This window comes from Galleria mellonella, unplaced genomic scaffold (assembly GCF_026898425.1).
Source record: "Galleria mellonella isolate WM207_F2 unplaced genomic scaffold, CSIRO_AGI_GalMel_v1 utg117, whole genome shotgun sequence".
Classification (NCBI taxonomy): domain Eukaryota; kingdom Metazoa; phylum Arthropoda; class Insecta; order Lepidoptera; family Pyralidae; genus Galleria; species Galleria mellonella.
In genome coordinates, this window is record NW_026441980.1 from 9,466,056 (window position 1) to 9,489,389 (window position 23,334).

Genomic DNA, 23,334 nt, shown 5'->3' on the forward strand with positions numbered 1-23,334 from the left:
TAGCATTATATAATTATTGATGTTAATCTTGCAATTAAGATTTTTATAAAATTATTATTAGTATATACCTTTTTGCTTGCTTATATAAAACTTTTAGATTTTGAACTGCACCAGTATTGAATGCACATTTACAAAGTCAAGTCAATAAATATTTAAAAAATAATGACTTATTTGGAAAGATATAAATATCATTGGATTCATTTCATTTTTCGTGTGGTTTTGGCATAGAAAAGACTACCATTATTGATGGTGTCGTAAGAGGGAACTAAGGGAACTTAATCGAAGAAATAAAGAAGTCGAAGAATAAGCAGCAGCGTTCCACTTTAAACATCATCAAAGCCTAATAGCGGTTGCTAACCTGCATTACTGACAAAACTTTCCAACAGGGGGGAGACTTATGTTCAGCAGTGGACAGTTAACGGTTAATATGGTACGAGTATATGACTTATCTTTAATTTTTTAATTATTACTTAAAATTTTTCTTTTCACAAATTTTTAAGATAAAGGGGAAAGGTATTATAGTATCACACTTTTTCTAAAATTGAAAATTATGTATCATAAAATAAGATCAATAAAACAAATGAAATCAAAGGGTACCATTTGTTTTAAAAGACGTGACATGAAAGCATGTGATATTCCACTTACATTAGTAAGTTAATTTCTTAATATTCGTGCTTTTTTTTAACCCCCTTGCGAAGAAAATAAAAATAAATATATTTTCAATTATTTTCATTGTAACATCACATACATTTCAAATAGGTCAAAAATATGTAAAATTATTCCTAATTACAAACATCATAAGTATTTAGTTGCTGAGACAACAATAACATGGTTGAATGAATGGCTGAGTTGTACAGTGACAAACGGACACATAAACATGCACCATAAGGGTTATTTTGTATCTTTTTGACACAAAACCCTGAAGAGAACATAATAAAGTATGTGGTCATTTTAAGAGCTTTAAATATTTACATATTCTTTGCAGAAGTTTGTAAAAGGAATGATAAGATGTTTAGCTAGAGCTTTGAAAAATAAAATAAAGTAGTCCATGGTGGGAAAATACACTAGATGTAACTTGTCATGGAAGCTTTGACAGGTTTTACATTTTGTAATGATGCATATCTTTCATAAAATATATTTGTTTGAAAGCTTATTACGTATATAGAGTAAAAGTTACTGGAATACTAAGTTACTAAGATATGTGGAGCACCACATGTATCACAAACCGTGGCATCTAATTGTGTTTACTACAAATTTATTCGTGTAGTATCAGTATACCTTTTTATGTGGATGTAGTCTAGAGTCTTTGATGCTGGTATCGTGCCGCTACAATATTACGGAAGTAATGTTATCTTTTTTTTATTTACGTTGATCTTTGTGGTTGAAAAATTAAGACAATATCTTCGCAAAAAAATATTTTCGGTTAAATAATATATTATATTAGTTTTAAATATCGTTAAATTTAGTTAGTTACAAGTAGTTTGGAATCTACATTATTACATAAAGAGAGTCAGACAATTAAAGAGATCACATCAAAAACATTGATTTGAAAATATATTTGACTAAATCTCTTATTGCATTTTTTACACAGTACAACTTATGAAAGCTTACGTGTGTCAAGTCTTGTTTTTCATATTATTATAATTGACTTGTTAATTAAAGACTTTGTTATCAATTATGTACATTTTCTAATTAATTGACAATTTATTGAAAATTTCATCACAGGGGGTTATAGTCGCTTTATACTAGTTGTAAACCTTATAGTGCCTTTACAGCTTAACCATCACTATGCAATTTGGTATACACGTATATACTATATGGGATGCAGAAGGATATAGGCTTTTCATCTCGATCAGTAAACATATCCCGGTCACGCGAATAAAATCGTGGGACAAACATAGTATAATATATTTTATATAATCTACAGATGGTACTGTTGTAGCCTGTTAATACTCGTATTATGTCTTCAGCGTGAGGTGCAAGTTTTTTATTTTTTTATTTTTTAATATTATTTTAAGGGCTTTTACCTTTTTCAGGTATATCAGTCCTATTGTACCCTGAACTGATTTCTCAAACAAAACATTATTTACTTTCCCTAGACGCGGAAAGAGAAGAATTAATGGGCATCAATAATTTACAGAGATGTTCAAAAATTTCTGGTTTAGAGGTGCAAGTTAAATTTGGTTAATATAAAATATAAACCATGGGCTTCATATATTTCTTCCTACGTCCAATTTCATAATTTATGCATGTACCCCAGTTCCGGAAAGTCTTGAGGCTCTTGAGGATAGTATATAATTATATAGAACTCTAATCAAAATAAGTAAATCAAATAAATCTTGATCTAGAAATGATTAGTTCACCATCATTATCACTTTGGTCGCTATCGTTATTTTATTGATATTACAATGTATTTACCTTGTATGTATTTGTGTTTTTATGATAGGTATATATTTGTCATTATGTAAGTAATATTTTCATGTAAGTGTATTTATATGATCATAAAGTATAATATAGTATATTATTATATAGTATATAAGTATTATATAGTATAATAGTAATAGTTTTTTCTTCTTTTTACATAGGGGCTTATTTTGAGGCACTAAACTAAATTCTCTAAACAAATGTGTTAACCTAATAATTTAATTCTATAGTTTTGTGAAAGTACAGTGTTATGGACCATCACAAATTAAATTTGTAATCATTTTGAGCTATAGCTATTCGAAATTTAGTTCGTATTGGTATTTAGAATAAAGATTTCGTTGTAATTTCAAATTATAACTTTAATTTTAGAAAAAAGGTTAGGGAAAACGATGATGGAGATTCTGTTGTAAAAAGATATTATAACTATAAAATATCCTTAAAAGGAAGTTTTTAAATTAAAAATTTCTGAATAATTATTTCATAACTTTACAAGAAGGAGGTTTTGCACAAAAGTCGTCTACATGGGTACTTCTGTTCTCTTAACGTTTCTACTGTAAAGCAGATGTGCTTGCAGGGCTGTACTTTGATTTGAAGGGTGGGAAATGCTAATCAAATTACAGGGTATGGAGGCATAAAATCTTAGTCCTCGGGAATGAGAACACATGAGAGTTACTATGAGCATCGCACTCACGACCTTCATGTTGCTATTCATATCTATAGTCGACGGTTACCACGTTACAAGAGGTAGGTTGTTGACCTATTTGCCATTTTAAGTATCATAAAAAATAGCATAATGGTTTTTTTTAAGATTTTAGATGGAACATTTAATTTAATTAATTACTATGGATTATTTTTAGTAAAGTTAAATTGATTTTTATTGTTTAACGGTTTGTTCTTTAAAACATAAATCGGTAGTACTATTAATTACTCTATGCGGCAGTGCAGCAAAATGGCATAAATTGATCTACTCGCAGTGCTGCAAGAGTTGATACAAAGTTACTTCTCTTATCACAACTACGTGTTTGACCTAGTCATGTCAATGTGAATAGTTCGGCATGTAAAGTACATAATTTATATTGAGTGACAGACGACAACATATGAGTAACAATACGATGGCTATGTAAAATAGATTCAATAGGGAAGCAAAATGCAACTAGTTTATAGTAAATTTAAAAATGTCGTTTTGGATCTATTATATAATACAAAAATGTAAATAAAAATATAAAAAGTTTGAATAATAAAATTTTATTTATTTAAAATATTTTAATATTTATTATTATTTTAACTAATATATAACACAAGAATATATGAATAACTTTATAAGAAATTGTAAGTTGTGTATGATATAATTTAACTTAACTAATTAACTTAGAGATTTACTCAATAATAATATTTGTTTCATAATTAAAGTAATCAATAGTAGAGAGTATCTGCAGCAAGCATATATAATGGACATATATTTTTGCTGTAAAATTATTTAATAAATAGTTTAATCTTTATTAGATATTTTTACAAAAAAGACTTACTGATGTTATAAATGAAAAAGTGAGTTTGGTCGTTTGTTATTTCTTTGCTTTTTAACAAAGTAAAAAACTCTATCCTACTTTTGTTGCTTAACATATGACCAAAGCTATTGAAAAAGATTAATTAGAAATAAAGATCAGTGTTATAAATCAAGAGGCGCATATAGGTGAAATGATGGTAACAATTGATTTCAGCAGTTAATTTCCACATTATGATTAATGTAGGCTACTTAGGTAACACATACTTATGAAAACAAATATATGTGCATTTATAATGAAAATAAGATATGTGAATCTGCTAGTAAATTAAAATTAATAAGCACTCGTGCGCCCTGTTATAGTCTAGAATGAACTATTAAAGCTCTCGGTGGTCCACAGCAAGCATCCAGCAGTCATGGACCAAAATCGAATGTTGTCTCGGTAAAAGTGCGCGCGCAATACCCGCCCCACACCGCACCGTTCCGGACGTCCATTGATGATCTTTTTAATCTTAATGATATGAACTGTAACTATACCTGATTTTTTTATATATATGTACCGTTTAATCTGCAAGAAACAACTAATTATTTAAGATTTTTTAATATAAAGAATTTAAACCGAAATTGATGCCGGTATCATGTGTTCATGATGAGATGGAGGGCGCTGGCCGGTGGCGGCGTATCGTTCGCTAGATTTGGGCGTCGCTGCGTCTCGGCTTTCGGCGGGCGGCTGGTGCGCGGCGGCGCGACCGTGCGCACTCAGTGCCGCCACGCACGCTTGGATCGCGACCCAGTCTGCTCTGACGTTTAGCCAAGCCGTGTCGTCTGACACCCCGCTCACCCGCTGTATCATCGCACATTATATTCTGCGCATTTAGATATATAAATTAAATTGAAAACAGTAAAATCGCCTCGGTAGACGTTAGCTAGAGAAAACCGCAGGCAGCGCGAAGCTGTCCGGCGATCGGTTTCGATAGTAGGTGTGCGGGCGTGCGGGCGTGCGGCGTGAGCAGTCGGGGCTGCGACGACTCCGCGCCGGGCCAGCAGCTGGCCGTGTTTACACGCCGCGCCTGCACCCGCGCCGCCCTTGCGCCACCACCGTCACCGCCACCGCCAACGCCACTGCCACCATCTCAGTGCCGTGTGCGCTCGCTCGTTGCAACATATACGACCCCTCATTTACTATTCAACGCTGTGAATTTTTAACTTTGCGAACGACCGACGATAGAGGTATTTAAATAATTATTAACATTACTCTCATCAGAGAGAACAGTTGTAGTGCACACTAGTGTCACGAAATAAGAAAATACACATTCAAAAAAGAATTTCCATAGTTCATTTGAGTGATTTCACAACTTCATAAACATGGGTGCTAAAGAGAGCGTGGAGGCTGCTAAATTTTCTGCGCAAAATTGGAACAATTTCGAGGTTCGTAGTACCTTTAAATTAATTTGCACATGGAGTGTTTGTACCCCCCTCCCTCCTCGTGAATGTCTGTATTATGGTCATATTGTGCCATTAAATAACAAACTAATCAATACTATATGAAATTATAATAGAGTTTCATGCACAGTAAAGTTGTGTCAAGTAAAAATATTATGCATGTTCACAATTTTGTTTAAATAAAAATATTAAAATAAAGCTTAAAATTCATATAGGTTACATTATTAAATATTGAGCAATGTTTATGATATTTATATGTGTATATAGAGGCACTGTATAAATTAAAGTACAAAACATTCTTATTTGTATTGTGCAATGTACTTATCTACTGCGCATAGAACTGATTTGTCTACAGATTACGTACCACATAATATATCTACTTATGACTCTATGACTAGATATAATCTATACAGGAGATGATATTACATTACACGATAACGTTGATTTATTTTCAACACACATGGTTTAATGTAAACAATAACGTCTGCACATTTATAATAACATTACACGACACGTAAATGAGAGAGTGGCACAGGTAATCACTGCATATGTTAATAGAAAGAATGAGACATGATTACAACAAACTTATGTTAATTTTGTGCAGCATTTATAACTTTTAAATTTAAATCATAACTGGCTGCTTAACCCATATTATACATATTAGTTGTAAAACAATATAAGTTACAAGATAAAATAGCTAATAAAGGGTCATCAACCCTAATATAATATAATGTACATATTTAGTATAGAAGGGATCTCTATGACAAGTTGTGGTAAGATATATACTCATAATTACAGCAATTGTATAGGTATTTTTAATAGTGATTAGGAGAAAACATGATGTTTCTTCTAATATGAATGTAATAACATTGTTTTTAAAAAGACAGCAATTAACTCAATTTATAATTTATGTCCAATTTGAAATGAGAAATACCTATAGTTAAGTAACTTATAACCTAGTACCTATCTATAAAAAAAAAACTTAACAAGCATACTTGAACTTATATGGTTTCTGAACTATATCTAAATATTCAACCACGACGTGCTATAGACAGAGACAGTAAGTGACATCGGATTACGATACATACAGTAATTGAAGCGAAAATTTAATACTATGCTACGCACGCATCTTAATATTTTTTATAGAGGTATAAATTTTGTGACCATACTATAAATTCTTATATTATCTTAGTATTAAACATTAATGCTAAATTACCTACATGTCAAATTGTCTACTTATATACTTGAAAGTCTGGATAATTCATAGATTGTTTTTTGTATTATGTTGAGCCAAAGCAAAATTATTTGGCCCCATTTCAAGAGAACTTGCATAGTTCCGTTGAAGAAACTCTTGGAAATGACTGGCACTTTTGTAATTGAATTTTGATTCAGCTAACTTACAGCTAAGAAGTAACTAATAAATATTAAGGGCTTAATAAAAGGAACGTAACTGCTGTGCTTACTGTACATATTAATAACCAATTATGATAATGAGTGACGACCTTCTTGCGGGATACTTAAATGATATTTGATATCTGCAACCGTCATGGCAAAACAAATGAAATGGAACTATTGGAAGGAAATTCAATATTTAATTTACTTTAGATCAATTACTTGTATTAACATATTATATGTTAAAGAATTAAAGAGTGAAATAGTTGCGACGTCAAAAAGAAAAAAAAATGCAGCATGTTAGTTAATCATTAAATTTTACGAGAAATTCACTTTCATTATAAAATTGACAATAGGATAGTAACTGTGATACATTAATATTGTAAAGCACTCAAATTCTGACAAAGAATTTCTATTTGCTTTCGAGCGATATACATACTACCACTTACATGCTATGTTAAGTTTAATAAAAATTTATCCAGTTGTTACATTTGAGAGATAGGAAGTGAATAAGTGATTTTCAGGTAAATTTACAAAATAGTAATAATCGATCGACTGTTATTAATCGACTGCCATTATAAAAAAGTTATGGGACTTTTAGTTTATATTATCTTAAAGTATGTGTCGTGTCTTATACGGGAATTTCGAATGGATATAGATAGGTTTAATTAATAAATATCCGTAGTAATAAATAGCTCATATAAATGGTAATAGTATGGAATAAAATAATATGAAATGAAATTAGAAATCAGGAGATTATAGAATTACATAGTAAAAATTCTTGAAATAATATCATATGACTTTTATAATATTAGTTGTTCTATAATACAAAGTTGCAGAACTGTTTGAGATAAAAGTTACGCTATAGACGATTGTCAAAATCGCTTATTTATTAATTAACATTATTTATTGTTAATTTTATAAGAGATCAATGTATAAAATATGTGCAAATACTAGATGATTTGCTGTATTCGTATTAGATATTTTATTACATAGGTAGTATAAAATATATTTTAAGTGCATGATCACCTCACTAACTATAAAACCTTTTAAATGAAAAACCTAAAAAAATTTTTAAAACTTAACTGCCATTTCTTTTATCATGACTAAGTACTTTATATTTAAAATGACATGGATTTGAATGGAATGGCAATTGTGTTTTATCTGCATGTAATAAAATAAATATTAGTTTGCTAAATATAAGCTCTACCTGTTGTGTCTTAAGTGTTTTACACATCCTTTTATCAAAATTAATTATTAATTCTTGCACTACGATAATATTAACTTAATGAAGTAATAACTAAAACCATTTATTTACGTTCATTTAATTTGACAGAAAATCCTCTATATGATTCTGAAAGAATCGTAAACGTAATCATAACTACGAGGATGGCACGACACGGCACGATTTATTGTCACAATACTCGTCTAATTTTAAATTTAATTTTAACATTCAAGATGATAGTGAAGCACATTAGTACTATTATTTTGTAACTATTCATTATATAAATATTGTTTTTATCGTTTCATTAAATTAATTTTGCGGCCACGATTAAAAACATCTTTGTGCAATTGTAAATATTTTGTTTTATCGGGTGTATTGTGATGATAAAAATGTGTCATCCCGTGCCGTGTTATGGCCAATTATAAAAACGTCCAGTGAATGCTGGAAAAATGATAGAAATATATTTAAGAGCTAGTGAGATAAAACGGTGTGGTGTTGCAGCATGGCGTCGTGAAACATCCGTACAGACACGGTACGCAACGCTCGCAGAGTCTCAACCGTGGGCATTCGCTGTCGCGCTCCGATGGCACTTGGTGACATCACGGGACCGCGGGTAATTATTATCCTGTTTCATTCTACTTTCTTATGATATCCCAATCTTTTAAAATCTTTGATACCCCAATGAAGGAAATGTCTTCACCAATGCACTTTGTATCTTGGTCTCTAGTTATATATTCTTGTCTATGGTATGTCTTGATATAATATTCATCAGACAGCAGAAATATGGGATTTTTTTTAAATTATGATATAGCCCAAATATTATCTACTCGAATAAAAATTGCTTACTTTTTTGATGGGGTTATTATTAAATAAAAAATTGCCTTAAACGTCACTCTTTTTCATAAAACAGTAAAACATAATAACTCCATCTTTAAAAAAAAAAAGCAGAAACTGTAGGCTGTGGATATAAACAATATAATGGCCATCACTAAACAGACCTCATGCCTTGCCACTCTCGAGGACTATGTTGTTATATCTTTTGATACAAGATTATATTGAAAATTTATTGCATGTTACACTTGTGTCAACTTCTTTAATATATTTTACTTGATACCATATAATAATGGTATTGTATTTAATTACATTGTGTCATGGGATATTCTCCTATAGTGGTCTGTCCAGTTTTAGAGTAAATGCACACGAGTATAAGATTCAGGCCTTCAAAACTTTTTGACCAATATTCCTTCTGTAACTGCAGTGTCCCTCTTTCTCTTTTTCGGATAAAGCCTTTATTCCTTTTTTAATAACTTCTTTTGCTCATTCCCAATATAGGCAACATTCTTTTTCCTTGATTCTTTCTTTAAACCGTAGGTGGCGGACGGTACCAATAAATGCATTCCCAAGGAGGGTTGGTGTCAGTTAGGCGGCCAGTTGTAAAATTAAAATTCAAACCCTTAGGTAATATGGATAAAAACATATTACACCAACTCCAAATAATTTATAATGAATAACAAATATGATAAGGGCAGAAATATTCCTGTATCACCTATACGTATTGAGTGTATTCCTACATACAATATTGTGTTTCATATTAGATATCTATTTTCATTTTTTTAAATTAGGTTTGGTAGATAGTTGGAGAGAAATTAAATTCACTTGTATGCATAATATATATGTTTGTAAGTAAATAATTAGTTTATTAGCATACAACGTTATAATTTTATTTTCTCATTGCTTTCTTGATTTAATTGATTAATTTTAGAAATATGAAAGCGTAGCGGTTTTTTGTATTAATTGCCGCATGCATTCTTATGTAAAATGTGAATACTATAACTATCAGATGGCAATTGTGAGTAGCTTTGACGTGGTCTAGTGTTTTGAGTAGTCATGCTCACTAAAATGTCCAGACTTGTGGCGGCGTGGTGGGCCGGGTCATTGGGCTCCCTAAAATATGGTCGAGCGCAGTGATGGCTGGCTCATCCGTCATACTCGTGAACGGGTGCTGCTTGTAGGGACTGGTCTGCTCTAATCACTATGACTGATTTCCTCTTATTAATTGTTTAACCAGTTGGTTATGTATTCAATATTTTTTCTTTTTGAGTATTTAATTGAATTAGTGCTAATTGGTGGTTTGTATTCACACAATTAAACTTAAAAATGTAAAGTAATAATAAAATTATTTAAAAGAGCAACACGCAAGTTTCTTGCTCGTTCTTCTTGTGATGAGACAGCTTTCCGAACGAGCGGTAGATTAAAAAAAATGTAATGACTTTTCAAAAGTGCTTCAATGTAAGTTTATTTGAATAAATGATTTCTATTCTATTCTATTCTAAGATATTAATAATCTCATGTTGTATTTTGTGTCTTATTAAAAAGTAATTGAATTTTATTCATAGCTGTTTTGAGTGAAAAATTATATGAATAAAACTTGGATATAATATAAATAGGTATAATATAAAAATAATAAATTATTATTATTATTTACCATAATTTAATAATAAAATAATATTTACGATTTATATTGATATACCAGGCAGCATAGTGCAGTGCGCCGAGTGCGGCACGCGCACGATGGGCAACAAGCTGTCGTCGTGCTCATGCGCGCCCATCCTTCGCAAGGCGTACCGCTATGAGGACAGCCCGTGGCAGAATTCACGCCGTCGAGATGGACATTTATTGAGGTAAATGGCACATAAAGCAAGTATTCATTACATTATTTAGGAGTCCCAATTGTAATATATTGACTAAATTTGAAAATGAATCTATACAACCAACTAGAAGCAACAACGTAATAAAATAAACAAATATTCATACTCATAGTGTTGTATAAATATTTATAATATGTCTCTATTCAAAATATGGAAATAGGTATCATAAAATATCTAGCTACTATGTAATGTTGAATTTTTAAATTAAATTAACAGGTTGCATAGCTTTTATACAAATGTTTTTTTTTAGTTGAAGTTAAAGTGCCGCGGACCTGGTAAATAAATATTTGATAAGTATTAATGACCTAATATTAATATTATTAATAGTAATAATAAAGATAATAAGTGTAATGCATCTTACATTCGTCTCATTTTGGGTATAGGTATCTCCCCATGATAATGGTATTAATGATGTGCCGAGTCAGGCTGACTCGAGTACTCACTACAATATGTATTTGGTAATCAGGTACTCAAGTACTCAATATACAGAACTCACATATTCGAATACAGGTTTCGTTTCGAGTACTTACGGTACTTGAATGTTACTCGTGTGTAAATCATAGGTTTTTCTATTTTAGCATTTTATTAATATTTAATTATTAGAGAAAAAAATATTAAATTACAAAACATTTATAATCTTCATAAAAGTAATATTCAGAAATCAATAAAAAAAAAAAATACTCGACACTGATAAAGTAGTGAAGCCAATTCCGAGGCATCATTTCTTTAATCCTTTCTATGAAATTACTTACAAAAGTATATTTTGTATATTTCAGACTTTAAAAGTAATATAAACCAAATATTTTGTATTAAATAACAATTATTGTCAATTTTGGTGGTCTAGTGGTTTAATACACTGCTTTTTCTTTCGATGGCACAGGTTCAATTCTTCCAGAATAAGCCAATTTGAATTGGTCTGGTTATTTTCTACAAATCTTTTTACAGTTTTAAGTGTTTATTTATTAAACGATTCTTTTACTATTTAGGACTTAGGATAGAGATAGCTCTATAACAAAATAAATTTAAAAACATTTATATATGATTTATCAAGTTTTGGATGTAAAAATAGGACACGCATATTTCTTCTGAATAAGACATATGAAGAAACGGAACAAATATTGTTTTAATGCAGCTTTATGTATATGCTATATTGCCAATATGTAAGATAGATAGTTTGTTTATTTTTTTATTATTAAATTATGCATACAGCTTTGTTGTACTCAGCTCTATATAAATATTTATTTACCAATATAATACCTATAGCACAAGTTCTGTTTATATTATTTTTAATACTTAACATTTTAATGATTTCATTAAAATTCCCGTTCTGCATGTACAACGGGAATTCTATGAATCTATCGTGTTTGTCGTTTCTGATAATTATTTCGACATTATCCGAAAGTCTTCTTCAGGGAGTGTACAGCGCTTTACACAGCATCTCGCCTCACATTGCGGACAGTGTCTTGTAAGACGTCGATGCGGGCGGTGCTATAGGAGATGATTGGCTGTATCCAGTGTAACTGTAGTTAACTGTGATGGACTCTTGTCTTTGCTGCTTCTGTTTCCTGAGATCTCCAGCACAATCTGGCACTCAAAGCTCATTGTGTATATAGACGATCTCCTAACACGAGACAGGGAGTTGTTACGCTCTCCAAAAGACAAAAGACCCTTTGGGAGTCCCTGGTGTCTACATGATCCTGTATGATTGTGGCAAATGTTACATGGATGAGACAAGACGAAACGTATCCACAAGGCTGGTTAAACACATTCACTCTATGAAGAATGTGGACATAAACAATTGACGTTGTGACGGAGTATGCTTTGTCTTCTAGTGAGATACACTACATACTCGTATGTTTTGAAAAGGGCGGAATCTTAGCAAGAGAGTTCATTTTACGTAAGATTCGTGAAGCAATAAAATTAGTCATCGTCCTAATTTCAATTGAGACCAAAGGTGGACTTTTCGCAGGCTTGAAAAACGAGTGTCCATGGATGTCGGAGATCGCTACACGAATTAAAAGAAGATACAGTGAGCTTTGCATGCTAGACTGTGTTGAACAACTCAGAAGACAGAAGCTGCGAAGACTAAAGTCCTTCACTGTAAGTTACAACTGCACTGGATACAGCCACTCATATACGATAGCATCATTGTCTCTTATCATCGCTGTCGTCGACTCTTGCCAGCACTGACGTCTTCATGAATTCTGCGAGCTGCAGTCCGCAGTACGAGGTGAGACGTTGTGATGCAAAGCGCTGTACGCCCCCTGAAGAAGACTTCCGGATGAAGTCGGAGCAATTGTCGGAAATGATAAACACAATAAATTCATAAAATTTCCGTTGTACATGTATATAAACACGTTCTGTTATGTTTGGGACTAGATGGCGCTGTGTAATATGATTTGTAGTATTATTTATTTATCGGAAGCATGATTTAAATTTTTTTAATAAACATCAGAATTCCAATTACAGCTCATCTGTCGAAACCGTAGATATTTTAAGGATAGGACAAACTTATTTTTTATGTATCTGAATGATGAAATCCATTCTAATAATAATCTAGATGTTATGAGGAAGTACAGAATACTGATACGCATGAGAAACATAACCCTCTTATAGTCTGCTAATAAAAACAAAGTTATAAAAATGCTATTTCTATGTACTGAATCCAATTTGATTTATTTTGGTATTTCTTAAGAGAATTGTGATAGCTACTTATAAAAAATTCTGGATAATTTGTTAAAATTTATATTTTGATTTGATGAATTAACATCCATATCTTTACACTACACTAAGAGCATTTGGTGGCAAAACATCTTAGCTGAACTCGCCCTGTCATGACAGATATTAGATGAGGTAAACATACTAGAATAGATAAAGCAAACAAACTCGAATCCACATGGACGGTGCGTTGCCTAATCAGAAGTTTTAGCGTTAGAATGGTATTGTGAAGCAATCATAGTATCGTTTGCAAAATCTTTTTCATCATTCGTCAAATATTACTAAATGATGACTGGTTTGTTTTTTCTTGATAAATAAAGAACCTACATATATAATGATTTTCGTAACTTCAATAATAGCATTTCGCTTGAATCAGATAAATATTATAATAAAATATTTGTATGTTCTGTCTATTTAGTGGGTACACTGGAATAATCCTTTTTTTTTATTTAAATTAAAAATATTCATAAAAATTTCATTTACTCTTCGCCTTATTTATGTGGAAGCTATTATAAGTGACAAGAACGATATTTTGATCAAAGAAATCATATATTTTACTTTTAATTAGAAAGTCGAATGTAGTCTATTGTGATAATAAAAAATGTATTGAATTTCTCATGTTAGCTGCACACACGCAACATACGTGGGTAGAGTTGAAGGACATTGTGGTCGTCTAACTTTATTAAGGCATCACGCAAACTAGGAAATACAAAATACTATACAACAACTGTCTACCTTCACTATAAAGTAAAATTAACTGCAGTCTGTTATATTATGGCTGACCTAATTAATGTTTACTCTATAGATATTTTTTAATGTATCTTATATTATTCTAATATTAGTCTAATTCCAAATTATGTAATTTACTTGCAAATACATTATAATGGTTACTATTATTGCAATTTAATAATACTGAAATGTAATTATTAGTCCCGTATTAATCAAATTTGAGATTTAAATTAAAAAAGTCACAACTTCTTCCTAATCATTTGTGTGCAGTATCAAAATAAAATATATATATATATATATATATATATATATATATATATATATATATATATATATATATATATATATTATATATATATATATATATATATATATATATTATGCTTTATTTCTTGACATACACGATCTATTTAGAACAGAGGAGATTATATATTGCGGGTAATCAATATATTTATGTGTGCGTAAAAATCGCAGGTGAGAGCTAGTTTTTTTATTTGTAATATTAGTTTTGTAATTGTTTTTGTTTTACAGGCTATGGGCAGAGGTATTCCACGTGTCTGCAAGCGGCGCGGGCACAGTGAAGTGGCAGCAAGTATCCGAGGACCTGGTACCAGTTAACATCGCTTGCATTCAGGACTCTCCAGAATGCGTTTTTCACATTACCGCATACAATTCGCAAGTCGACAAGATCCTCGACGTACGACTATTGCAGCCTGGTAGGTTTTTAAATTGATTTCAAGGAAGAACTAATTTTTTATTGTTGAATCCAGAAATGTAAAGTAGTTGTATTTAATGTACAACTGAGGTTTATTTTGGTTATCATAAAAAAATTATATGCAAATATTAATACTGAAGTCAGTTTTTAGGCTTCCGTATTAAAATGATACAAAAGAAGTTTTTAAAACGAAAGATCTAAAATATTCAAAGTTTATAAAAATGTATGTGAGTATTACCGTTTTTTAATAATTATAGAAAAAATCTTCAAAAAATAAATTTTGTTATGTGCCCACTTTTTAACAATAATTATGGCTCAAAATAAGGAATTAAAAATTGTAGTATCAATAGTAATAATTATTATGTTGATTTCGTATGAAAAATACAAATAAATATTATATTTCTTATTTATATACGGAACCCTCGGCGTCATAGTTCAACTTGCATTTACTGGTTTTAATTTATAGAACCATAAATTATTGTTAATTGATATTATTTAAGGTTAAATCTGATTTTCTATCTAATGTATGAAATGAACTTTTACATGGTGCAGACACTTTACATTATTAAAAATAAACCTTCTTTAAATTTTTAAATTCATAATTTAAATTTAAAAGTTAATAAATAAACAGGGATGCCTAATATAGTTTTTCACCGTCAGAAAACACTTTACGAGGGCAATTTGGTACGAGTAGCTCCAGCAACTGCTGTAACCTAGTTTTAAATTTATACCAGACAGTAACTTTGAACGAAATCAACTGCCATATAGGTATCTCTTGATGAACATGTGACCTGTTTAAATTAAACATGGAATACATACATACATACATATCTGTCACGCCTGTCTCCCATTAGGGTAGGCAGAAACAATGGAACGCCAAATGCTTCGATTCAAACAAACCTCTTTCGCTTCTTCCACATTCATCAATCTTGTCATACACGCTCGTCGGTTACGGGTACTTTTAATTTGGCCCTTCTTCAGCACGTCGCCTATTTGGTCGACATACGTCCGTCTAGGGCGGCCCCTACCGACATCTCCATTCATTCTTGCTCGATAAATCTCTTTCGTAATTCTTCTTTCATCCATCCTCTCCAAATGACCAAACCAACGCAACATTCCTTTTTCGATTTTGGTCACTACATCGACTTTCAGTCCACACTTCTCTCTAATCACACTGTTTCTTACTCTATCTTTTAAAGTAATACCACACATACTTCTCAAAGCTCTCATCTGTACAGCATTTATCTTACTTTCATGCTTCTTCTGCCATACCCACGATTCGCTTCCATACATGAGTGTTGGTGTCAGTACTCCTTGAATTATAGCAAGGCGAGCTTTGCTCGATACATTTTTACTTGACATAATCGAGAGCAATGCACCGTTAACACTGTTTCCCGCTTTTACTCTCCTCTCAATATCTCTTTCACACTTCCCATCCCTCGTAAACAAAGAACCTAAATATAGAAACTCACTCACTTGCTCCACTTTTTCATCTCCTATCATAATCTGGCATGCCGTTAAACTTTCATTCCTCTCAAAAACCATTACCTTCGTCTTCTTCGCATTTATTTTCATACCTTTTCTTGCATACGCTTCATTCATTATAGTCACCATTTGTTGTAATTCATACTCCGACGATGCAAAAAGTACTTGGTCGTCGGCGTATAAAAGAGTCTTAAACAGAGACTCATTCATCCTGAATCCACAATTAGATCCTTTCAAATCGGTCAAGCAACTGTCCATAAATAGGTTGAACAGCCAAGGAGACGCTACACAGCCCTGTCTAACACCGCGTTCAATGCCAAACCAGTCTGTATAGACTCCATTTATTCTGACACAGGCATTTGAATCCTTATATAAAGATTTGAATGCCCGTATCAAATGGCTGCTCACCCCATACATTGCCAGTGTTGACCACAGTTCATTCCTCTCCACTCTATCATAAGCCTTTTCAAGGTCAATGAAGGCGCAGAAAACCTTCTGATGTTGAGCTAAGGTTTTCTCTGTTATGCACCTTAAGGAAAAGACTTGATCCGTACATCCCATACCCTTTCGAAACCCTGCTTGCACATCCCAAATTTTACTTTCCGTCTCATTCATCACTCTTTTAATCAAAATCCTAGCATACAATTTGCCTACAACACTAAGAAGGCTTATTCCGCGGAAATTTTTGCACTCCTGCTGTGACCCGCTGCCTTTATATAGTGTCACAATAACAGCTTTGCTCCAGTCACCTGGAACACAACCGGACCGCCAACATTTATTGAACAGCAGACACAGCAGGTTTACAATGATTTCTCCACCTTCTTTAAGCATTTCGGCAGATATTCTATCAAATCCCGCTGCTTTACCAAATTTCATAATCTTCATTGCATTCATTACTTCATCCATACTTATATCACTTTCACTGTCAACTTCTTCGTCCATTATTTCATTTTCAACATTCTTTCTTTCACTTCCACGTTCAAATAAACTTTCAAAATATCTCTTCCAATGATATAAGACTTCCTTTTGTTCCGTGATAACATTACCATCCATATCCCTTATCACGCCCATTTTCGGATCTCTCTTTTTACCTCTAGCTGTTCGAACTAAATGCCAGAAAAGCTTTTGATTAGCTCGAAAATTTCTAGAGAATTTCCTTTCATACTCATCCTTACATTCCTCTTTCTTTTTGCTTACTAATTCTTTAACTTTCTTTTTCATTACATCATACTTCTCTTTTGCAATTTTTTCAATGTCACTTACATTACCTTGCATTCTCTTATTAGCTCTGGTAGCTAACAAATCCATCCATGCCTTTTTCTTTAGAGTCACCATTTCTTTCACTTCGCCATCCCACCATACATTCATTCTCATCTTAACATCCTTCCTCTTACTTACACCACAAACTTGAGTAGCTATATCAAAGATTCCGCATTTAAATTCCTTCCAAAATTCTTCTATCTCATAGTTATCTTTCTTCAGTAGCTCTCTAAATCTTTCATTCAATCTTTCTTGATACTGATTTCGAACCTGTTCTTCTGTCAGTCTCTCTACTCTTACTCTTTCTATTTCTGACATACGAACACGTGGACGATGTCGCCATTTATTGAATAAGCCACCTATTCTCGATATCACCAAAAAGTGATCAGTTCCGACATTCGTACCACGATAGACTCTTGTATCCTTCACTTTCGCTCTCAATCGTTCATCCACAATTACAAAATCAATCATACTTCTCTCAGTTTCAGAGTCATTAACTCCGGACCAGTACCCAGTATATCGGTCATAAGTAGTAATAGAGCAGCCTTTCTTTTTTGTTTCACTTACTCCTAATACATCAATTCTTCTTTCACTCATCATCTCACATACTTCGTCTATTTTACTATCCATACCTCCACAAACATTCATCGTTGCAATTTGGCATTCCTTTGCCCTCTTTTTGCCATTTGGGGAAACAGGGGAGACATGACGTGACCCGTGGCATAACGCATCGCCGTCGATGAGAAATTTGTCCCCCCAGATACGATGGGACTGCCTGAGTTGCACTCAGGGACGGATTCTCCGGCAGTGCCGGTACCCTCCTGGGGTAGTTGCGTTTTAATTTCTCTTATCATTTTGAAAAAGAACTGCTCTTCTTAACATCGGATAGGGAAAGGAAATAGGTTACATTGGGAGAGGAATAGGTTATAAGGAAAGGAGGTGATAAGTGGAAAGGAACTATAGGAAAAATGGGGGATACTACAGCTACGGAGAGGACATAGGTTTTGTAACTGTAGTAGCTATGGAGGCCGGGGTTGCGTACCCGTATGCCCTTACTCCACAATCGGACAGATTAATAGAGAGGACATCCAATGACATGGAATAATAAATGGAAAATCCTAATTAAAGTTTTATACCCAATAATGTTTAATTAAACTTAATTATAATAGACTCAGACTATTATACAGTCTAAATTGGTATTTGTATATAAATCAAAAGAGGACGATATGCATTATTTTTAAAGAGCTGTGTTCTTACGTAATGAGTCTAAATGGGACTGAATTTAGACTCTAACCCTTTTATTCATAAAAACGTCAAACCACTCAATAACTTATTTTAGCTATTTAACTCTTTTGTCTCTATCTTTTACACTGAATTCCCAATTTGAAGGAAAGTGATAAAACAGATAAAGTATATTTGCAGAAGGTTTTAATTTTTGTGAAATTTAAAAAGATTAGACGTAGGCTAATTTATTCATGCCATGGTATCTTAACTACATGTGAAAAAGATTATTTGTTATGCACAGTTACAAGATTTTTTATTTAAACACCTATACAATTAAAAATTGATTCGTTAGAATATTTATCAGAGGTTAAAGTGTTTATCGAATGTTGCTTCTTTTATGTTCAGACTACTGCGATTTAAAAGACAACAAAATTTACTTTATTATTAATTATTAACTTTATCATGTGACTTTTCTCGCCTACGATACGACAAAACGTATTTCATATATTAGTTTTGAATATGACCTACTAGTGTACTATTTTTATTGAAATCCGTTCTGTCATATAAATACGATCGAGTAACAAACACTATACTTTATACATTTTTAAATTTGTAATATTAATAGAATATAATTTATAAGCATTTTTCAGTTAAGTAGCGGGTATAATTTTAAATGAGATGTAGCTAGAATGTATTTTATTTTGTTATCTATGTCAAAATCAAGTACTGGGTCATTTGTCCTCTAATTAAACTTTCTAAATAAATTTATAGTACGTCACGAGTATATTTCCATAGTAACTAGTACATAATCTTATAGGATACTTCCAGTTATTTTAGTAGGTTGAAATTTAATATAAAGGAAAATCATATTTGTAATACACAAGAAATGTAAAATACTCATAAATTGCATTTTCATGTTATTTTTTTATGTGCGCGGTTCACGGCTATTTCATGAATAAAGGCTCTTATTGAATTCGAATCTACTCAGACATCTCAGAATTTAAAATATGAGTAAAGCCGACATAAATAATTACAATACAGCACGATCCACGATAGTTATTATTGTCTTTAATTTTACAATTAGAGATACGTATTCCTCTGGCAATTTATACTCTAAAAGAATGAAAGAGAAAATAAAAAAAATATTTTGATTATAGTCAGTTTTTTAAATTATTGTTTAAATACATATTTTACCTGAAAAGAGGGTTGATTATTGAATCATTGAGTAATGACTTAATGGTCGAGGAATGGGCAGTAGCGTCCCTTTTAAAATACTATCAGAGCCTAAGTGTGGTTGCCAACCCGCCTGCCAAGCGTGGCAACTACTGGCAAAAGGGCCCTATATATATTCAGCAGTGTATAGTTAACGGCTGATATGATGATAAATAATTATTTTCTCAATTTACTGAGTGAAAACCCTCAATGCAAGTAAAATAGTAAGTTACTTTTATACAAAATTATTTACCTGTTCGCGGTTAAAACTAAATAAGTTTGTCAATTTAGTAAATTATAATAATTCCAATTTGCAGGCACTCGGATTGGGCAGGCATCTGAATGCTTCGTGTACTGGAAAGATCCGATGACCAATGACACCTGGGGCTTAAACTTCACTTCGCCCATCGATGCTAAACAATTTCGAGAATGCTGCGTAAGTATTTAGATAATTGTATTTTTTTTTTGCAAACTTAAATTTACTTATTTATTTGCGCAAATTTTTTTCGTTAAAACATTAGCCTCTTGTGTACGAGTATTGTTATTCACAGAGTAGCAAAAACTCCACCGATAAGAGCGTAGCTCTTAAATAGGAAAAAAAATTGTGTATAGTAAAGGATTACCATTATCTAGACCATATATTGTCTGATTATTGCCCATGCAATTTAAAAATATAAATATAAATAAAACATATTGCTAGAAAATTGTGTAATATGTAATTTTGTAAGAAACTAATTCTGAAGAAAGCTATGGTATATTGACATCATACTGTTTCCATAGATATCTATGGTGCTAGTCGTGTCTGTAGGTGATGAATACACATCAGGTAGGCTCGTTTAAGCTCGTTTGACATTCTAAACCCTTTTAAAAAACTATATGTTCGTCTGTAAGTAATTTTTTTTATAATACTTAGAATGGCATATAACCTGGCAGCACACCTGATGGAAAGTAGTAACTGTCGCTTATAGATATAAACATCACAGAACTGTGATACCCATGGTATCTCTCAGTTGCAATTTCTGAGGACTAAGGTGTCATAATTTCTTAATTTCCTACAAGATACATAGGGTACAGAGCATGAGTACCTTTGAACCAAAACACAGCCATATAAGTACAGCTACTTCACGTCAGAAACACGTGTAAGACAGATGCATCTATGCAGATGACTTTTTTCAAAGTTCCTCTCTGGTATTAATTAGGAAACAGAGAAAATAAATTAGAAAGAAACACGTGTCGCAAAACGTGCGTAAACAGAATGGCACTTAGAAACTGATCACTAATATGGAAGATTGTAGAACTTCTGATAGTAATAGTGACGGCCAATCTTCGAGTGTTGGCAGTCACACACATGCTAACAGTAGCAGAATAAAACAAAATTATTCTAATCAATAATTATATCTTTTTCATCCAAAATTCATTAAAGTTTGAATACAAAGGTCTTTAACCAAGTAATGACTTATGGAACCGATACATGGTCCTACACGATTGCTCGTATGCAAAAGCTTCAAATTACTCAGCAGGCTATAGAGAGGGCTATGCTCGGAGTTTCTTTGCGTGATAGAATTCGAAATGAGGATATCCGCAAAAAAACCAAAATAGCCGACATAGTCCGAAGGATAAAAGCTGAAATGACAATGGGCTAGTCACATAGCTGGAAGAACTGACAACCGATGGGGAAGAAAGGTTCTTAAGTGGCGAAGGTGTACGGGCAAACACAGTGTAGGACAACCCCCCACTAGATGGAGTGACGATCTCAAATGCATTGCAGGAAGTCAGTGGATGCATGTAGCTTAACGTATGGCGGTCTATAAGGGAGGCCTATGTGCAGCAGTGGACGAATATTGGCTGAAATGATGATGATAAATTCTAATCAAGTAACGAAATTAGAAAGAATCTAAAATAAATATCAATTGCAAAAATAGGATATATTAGTCAGTAGAAAGTGGTATAAACTAGCTAATAACAGTAAAAAAGGTTTATACTTGCAACTGCTGCAGTTTATGTGATATGCTACCATGTTTTACTCCTGTGTTGATTTCATACCAATATCATCACAACTGATTTCTTTGTGGAATATAATTATAACTTACTACTTGTTGACCACGGTTTCGCCTTTGTCTTTTCCACATGAATCTATATATAAATTTATTTTATACTAGCTGTATCCCGTAGTCTTGTTCGCCTGAATTAGTACAAAAAGTATCATATGTGCCAATTTAGGATATAACCTACTTGCGTACCAAATTTCATTCAATTCTGAACAGCTGTTTTAGCGTAATTGTATAACAAACATTCAAATTTTCACATTCATAATATTCGTAGGATTAAAACAGTTATACCAAGTAGAAAAAAAATTAGATAAGATGATTTATTGTATCATTTCATGATTTTAGTCACCGTCATTCAAATTCTCACGTAAGGCATCTTCAAGCTACAGCCTCAAACTGGAGCCACCGGGTAACAAGCAGAAATTTAAAGCCAAACGAAAACCACTCTCTACTCCTGCAAGTCCAAACAGATCAAGGTAATGGAAGCTCAAAATTAATTAAATTTTTATAAATGTAATTTAATAGCTTTAAAGTAAAAATTTCATATCTCGTAGTTTGACGTACGGTCGTGAGCCACAGTGTACGTGTATGACTCAAGAACAATATGCACGATTGAGAGCTCAAGATCCCCGATATCGTAAGTACTCAATTTACTGTAAATAGGTATAGGTACAGTAATAATTATTACAAATGTTAGATGCATACCTAGTGACGGCTAGATTAATATTCTGGTTAAAAATATCTATATCGCTTCAATGCAAATACGCTTTCATTTAATTAAACCGTATTTAATAGTACATCTAAACTAAGATAATTATATTCTTTTATTACTGAAATAGTAACTTTACATTCATACCAATAATTCCAACCGTCTGATCAGATTTAATTTTGGTAGTTTTGCCTTTTAAACACTCTATATGTCAAAAATAATGTACAATAAGGCTATTGTACATTTATTATCTTTAGTAATGAAAAATATCTAAGTTTAATACATTATTAGGTAGTTTAACATTAAAGCTTTTTCACGTCCGCCCGCATCAGGCTCGTCTACTCTGCCACGTACTACGACTCGTGCTATCGAGACCGAGGCGGGCGCTGCCGGCGGCGCCACAGGCCGGACAGACAAAGTCGCCGCTGCCACCTCATCCACATCGCTTTACGACAACGTCACCAATTCACAACCAGCACACCAGGCGCCGCCTAAGCGTGAGCTTTTAATAGTATCATTTCCCTGAATCAAGTGGGAAAAG

The 23,334-nt window shown here is 32.5% G+C and overlaps 1 protein-coding gene across 12 annotated transcripts in view; it reads left to right on the forward strand.

Moving 5' to 3' along the window:
* The window catches only part of LOC113511845 (protein still life, isoform SIF type 1), a 132,715-nt gene that overhangs the window by 8,595 nt on the left and 100,786 nt on the right, over window positions 1-23,334 (forward strand). For 11 of the 12 annotated variants that reach the window (XR_004224173.2, XM_031913437.2, XM_031913438.2 and 8 more), the window contains 7 exons: window positions 8,487-8,598; window positions 10,519-10,666; window positions 14,672-14,856; window positions 20,354-20,472; window positions 22,430-22,560; window positions 22,639-22,721; window positions 23,126-23,290. Coding sequence is in view for 11 of the 12 variants with exons in the window: in XM_031913437.2 (XP_031769297.1) it covers window positions 10,557-10,666; window positions 14,672-14,856; window positions 20,354-20,472; window positions 22,430-22,560; window positions 22,639-22,721; window positions 23,126-23,290 (793 nt within the window). In the remaining variant the exon portion in view is untranslated. Of the gene's footprint in view, window positions 1-4,342; window positions 5,156-8,486; window positions 8,599-10,518; window positions 10,667-14,671; window positions 14,857-20,353; window positions 20,473-22,429; window positions 22,561-22,638; window positions 22,722-23,125; window positions 23,291-23,334 lie in introns of those variants that run through there. The other variant, XM_031913432.2, reaches the window with a different exon arrangement.